This window comes from Nicotiana sylvestris, chromosome 12 (genome assembly GCF_000393655.2).
Source record: "Nicotiana sylvestris chromosome 12, ASM39365v2, whole genome shotgun sequence".
Taxonomy (NCBI): Eukaryota; Viridiplantae; Streptophyta; class Magnoliopsida; order Solanales; family Solanaceae; genus Nicotiana; species Nicotiana sylvestris.
The window spans coordinates 46,109,358-46,114,135 of NC_091068.1; the positions used below are offsets into that span (position 1 = coordinate 46,109,358).

Genomic DNA, 4,778 nt, shown 5'->3' on the forward strand with positions numbered 1-4,778 from the left:
GGTATCATTCATAGCAGAAGACATTGTGGAATCCTATGATGGTTGAAGAATGTTATTCGGTGGAGCAGCAAACTTCAAAGGAGTTGGCATAGGAGCAGTCCTAATATCGAAAACCGGTCAGCATTATCTGGTGTCTGCCAAACTTCCCCTGCACCAACAATATGGCCGAGTATAAAGCCTGCATCTTAGGGCTCAAAATGGCCATTGACATGAACGTTCAAGAGCTGCTAGTGATTGGAGATTCAGACTTACTTATACATCAGGTACGAGGAGAATGGACACCCAAGAACACTAAGATACTCACGTATCTGCATCACGTACAAGAATTAAGAAAGAGGTTCATGAAGACAGAATTCCAGCATGTTCCCAGAATCCAAAATGAGTTCGCTGATGCATTGGCTACCCTATCATCTATGATACAACATCTAGACAAGAATTTCATTGATCTCATTTCGGTGAAAATCGATAAGCATCCAGCTTATTGTGCCCATGTTGAAGAAGAAGCAGACGGAAAGCCTTGGTTTCATGATATCAAGGAATATTTGGCAAAAGAAGAGTACCCAGAGCTTGCAAATCCTACTCAGAAATGCACACTTCGGAGATTGTCCAACAACTTCTTTCACAGCGGAGGAATCCTGCATAGGCGGACTCCCGATTTAGGATTATTGAGATGTGTTGACGCAAAGGAAGCATCCAGGCTACTGGAGGAAATTCATGCGGGGACCTGCGGTCCACATATGAACGGTTTTGTCTTAGCAAAGAAGATACTTTGGACTGGTTACTTTCGGATGACTATGGAAACAGACTGCATCCAGTAGGTCCGGAAATGTCACCGCTGTCAAATATATGCAGACATGATAAAGGTACCTCCAAGCGAGCTTCACAAAACAAGCTCGCCATGGTCGTTCGTCGCCTGGGGGATGAATGTTATTGGACCAATCGAGCCCACTGCTTCCAACGGACATAGGTTTATCCTGGTAGCCATAGACTATTTCACCAAATGGGTCGAAGCAGCATCTTACAAAGCAGTGACTAAGAAAGTCGTGGCAGACTTTGTCCGCGACCGCATTGTTTGTCGATTCGGGATTCCAGAGTCAATCATTACTGATAATAATTCCAACCTCAATAGTGACTTGATGAAAGCTAGATGTGAAACTTTCAAGATCAAACACAATAATTCCACAGCCTTCTGGCCTCAGATGAATGGAGCTGTAGAAGACGCCAACAAGAATATCAAGAAGATATTGAGGAAAATGATAGAGAAGCATAAACAATGGCACGAGAAGTTATCATTTGCTCTATTGGGGTATCGCACCACAGTCCGCACATCAACTGGGGCAACCCCCTATTTTCTGGTTTATGGTACAGAGGTTGTCATTCCTGTTGAGGTAGATATTCCTTCCCTAAGGATCATACAAGAAGCTGAGCTTGATGACGAAAAGTGGGTAAAAAGTCGTTATGAGCAACTAGCCCTTATAGACGGAAAGAGAATGAATGTAGTCTGCCATGGTCAACTCTATTAGAATAGAATGTCCAAAGCCTTTAACAAAAGAGTCAAGCCAAGATAGTTGACACCGGGGCAACTGGTGTTGAAGAAGATTTTTCCACATCAAGATGAAGCCAAAGGGAGGTTCTCTCCCAACTGGCAGGGTCCATACATGGTTCACCAGGTTTTGATAGGAGGAGCCCTCGTACTTGCAAAACTGGATGGAGAAGTCTGGCCAAAGCCGATCAATTCAAATGCAGTCAAGCGTTACTATGTGTAATCTTTGTGTTTTACTTATATGATGTAAATTAAACTACGCCTGACCTGATTCCTGTTTAAGAGGGGATAGGTAGGCAGCCCTATGGGTTCGGTCACAATTCAATAAAAAATTCATCCCCCCTCCCCCCCCTCCGTAATTGGAAACTGGGGCAGAATTTTGAGGAGGACCCACAAAATTCCAAAGTAATTTCAGCCGATGCCGCACGAGCAATAGTCAGAAACATCAACCCATTAAACTAGGGTAGAATTTTGAGGAGGACCCTCAAAATTCCGTTAGCAGGAGAGGTTGTAATGTCCTGAATTACATCACAGCCGTCGGTTAATTTAAAGGCTATTTTTAATTTATGTCATACTTTTACAAAATCATGCATGATTATTATTGAAACTTCTTTGTTTAGCAATGCTACCCCGATGATACAGACGATATCACCATATCGAAGCCGAACAAGTCAAGAAAAGCCAGCGGAGATACGAACTAACCTTCCCCTTTATAAAACTCACGATGTTTCTTTGAATGCTGGCACTAGGATTACAAAATCATTAAACATACTATACGCCCATGGAACAAACACTATTCAAGAATACGACTCTCCGAACCGTTGCACTTGCCATCATTTGCTATCAACACACACCAGCGATGTTCCATACATCACAGTGGTCCCAGTAAACACAACGCCGCAATCTACTATTAGTTAAGAAAACTCTACTATCATTTGTCATTTTATTTCTTGCATAAGGCTACCATTCTGCCTTACGAGAATATTGACTCTATTTGCATCTGCATTGCATAAGGCTACCATTTTGCCTTTCGAGACTAAACGCTGTCTCCATCTGCATCCACATTACATAAGGCTACCATTCCACCTTCCAATTTGCATAAGGCTACCATTCTACCTTCCGAGACTAAACGCTATCTCCATTTACATCTGCATTGCATAAGGCTACCATTCTGCCTTACGAGACTAAATGTTGTCTCCATCCACATCTGCATTGCATAAGGATACCATTCTGCCTTCCAATTCGTATAAGGCTACCATTCTGCCTTCCGAGGTTAAGTTCTACCTCCATCTACATCTGCATAGCATAAGGCTACTATTCTGCCTTCCAATCTACTTAAGGCTACTTTTCTGCCTTTCGAGGCTAAGCTCTGCCTCCAATTTCCTTCAAAACTAAGCACTATCCCAAGCACCATTTATCTTGCTTCTCTTACGGGCTAAGATCTGCCCTTCAATTCACAAGACTAATCTCTGTCTTGTCCGCATCATATTACTGCATCCTTCATAGGCTGAAATATCACAAATCTATCCAAAGGCGTCATCATTCGGAGGCACCATCTCCATAGCCCGAGAACATCATGTCATGGCCTGAGGATCTCTTTCAATCTTTTGCATATCATTATTCAAAGGCGTCATGGTTCAAAGGCACCATCCTCATAGCCCGAGAACATCATTCATGGCCTGTGAATCCTTTATCATACGCTTTATAGCCTAGGACATCATGGTCTAAGAACCTCATTCTCATTGTCCGAAGACAACTTTCATGGTCCGACGAGAATTTTCATGATGTTTAAATTGATGCACAGTATACGCTTGTATTATTTCTATTTGCAGGTAAGCCGGCGAGTAATGGCTACCCTAGCAGGAGCAATCCCTCTCCAGTTCCCTCAGCCATAACAAACCTAACCAGTCCCGTAAGCCGTCCACTCACCCAGCCCTAGATATTGCGCCCGTTCTTGAAAGGTCTTCATCGGTATACTCCGCCGATGGATCCTGAACTACATACGGCCTGATTCCTGTGTAACTAGGGATATGTAGGCAGCTCAGAAGCCAGGGTGCAGCCTAGCCTCTTCAAACCGTTTTGCTTGGTCAAAATTGGCCATCATTTATTTACCTGGAAACCCTTTCATTCTTTCCAGGTAAAGAGGGGCAGTTGTTGATACCCAATTTTTTTATATATATTTTAAATATGCAAATTACCTTCAAAATAGCACATATATGCATATATAAGCATATCCAAGGTTTTTATTATTTTTCCATAATTTTAAGGTTTTAAATTGATTTATTTTCTCCCCTTTTATCCATAAAATCCCCAATAATTATTTCCAAAATTATTGTTTTGATAATTCATCTATTGGATTTCTATATTTATGCCAAATATGGCTAAGGTAATATTTATATATTTTTATAATTACATTTATTATTTTTAAAAGCTAAATTGCACATAATTGCAATATTAGGCCTTTTAAGATTTAATTATGTTTTATATGCATAAAAATGGATCCTATATTTTTAAATTTCTAATTATGTATTATAAACTATTTTAGAATTTTTAAATTATTTTTAGAAATTATCTACTATTTTTTATAAATCAAATAGGGAAAAAATTGGCTATTTAACTTATAGCCAAATTGGCTTTCAATTCTAGCCTAAATCCAACGGACCCCCAACCCAATTAAAAACCCCACCAGACCCAAGCCCAAACCCAAATCATACCTGGCCCAGACCTAGGTTAATCCTGGTCGTTGATCAATTTTGATCAACAACCCGGATTCACTCTTACCAGAATTAACCTAAGACTACCCCCCCAAACCCTCATTCTCTCATTCACTCAACTGACACTCTTCTCCTTCTCTCTAACTCTAGTTCTCTCTAGAACCTTCTCTTGTCCCATCCTCTCCGGTGGACCTTGTCCACCTTCTCCGGCCACCTCCCTCGCCGGAAACCATGGCCTCTCGTCATCTCCTAGCCCCTGCTTCACCCCACGCCGGTTTTCCTAAGCAACTCTTCTATTGTTTTGCAAACTTATTTCAAACATGCTTTGTCAAAACTGTTTCCAACTTAACTTTTTAAAATCTATGTCAAGCACTCTCACATGTACTCTTAGACCACTAGGTTCTGCCCCTTTTGTGAGCCCTGCCTTGGGACCCTTGAGCTCCCTCTGAACTTGGACACATAAAAGCTGGCCTTTCCACACTGCACTTACTCTGTCTTGGCTATGAAATCTGGGTGTGAGC

At 41.5% G+C, this 4,778-nt stretch overlaps 1 protein-coding gene across 1 annotated transcript; it reads left to right on the plus strand.

Moving 5' to 3' along the window:
• The first annotated feature begins 209 nt into the window (after positions 1–209).
• On the plus strand, positions 210–3,438 carry LOC138882984 (uncharacterized). Its single transcript, XM_070163636.1, has 2 exons — positions 210–545; positions 3,376–3,438. Exons 1-2 carry the CDS (start codon positions 210–212, stop codon positions 3,436–3,438), a joined length of 399 nt encoding a protein of 132 aa, XP_070019737.1.
• The last annotated feature ends 1,340 nt before the right edge of the window (positions 3,439–4,778 follow it).

Excerpts from the sequence above, each read along its gene's own strand:
- LOC138882984 (XM_070163636.1), top strand. The coding sequence starts at position 210 with ATGAACGTTCAAGAGCTGCTAGTGATTGGAGATTCAGACTTACTTATA. Across the intron at positions 546-3,375 it reads ATGATATCAAGGAATATTTG|GTAAGCCGGCGAGTAATGGC; the intron begins GCAAAAGAAGAG and ends TTCTATTTGCAG.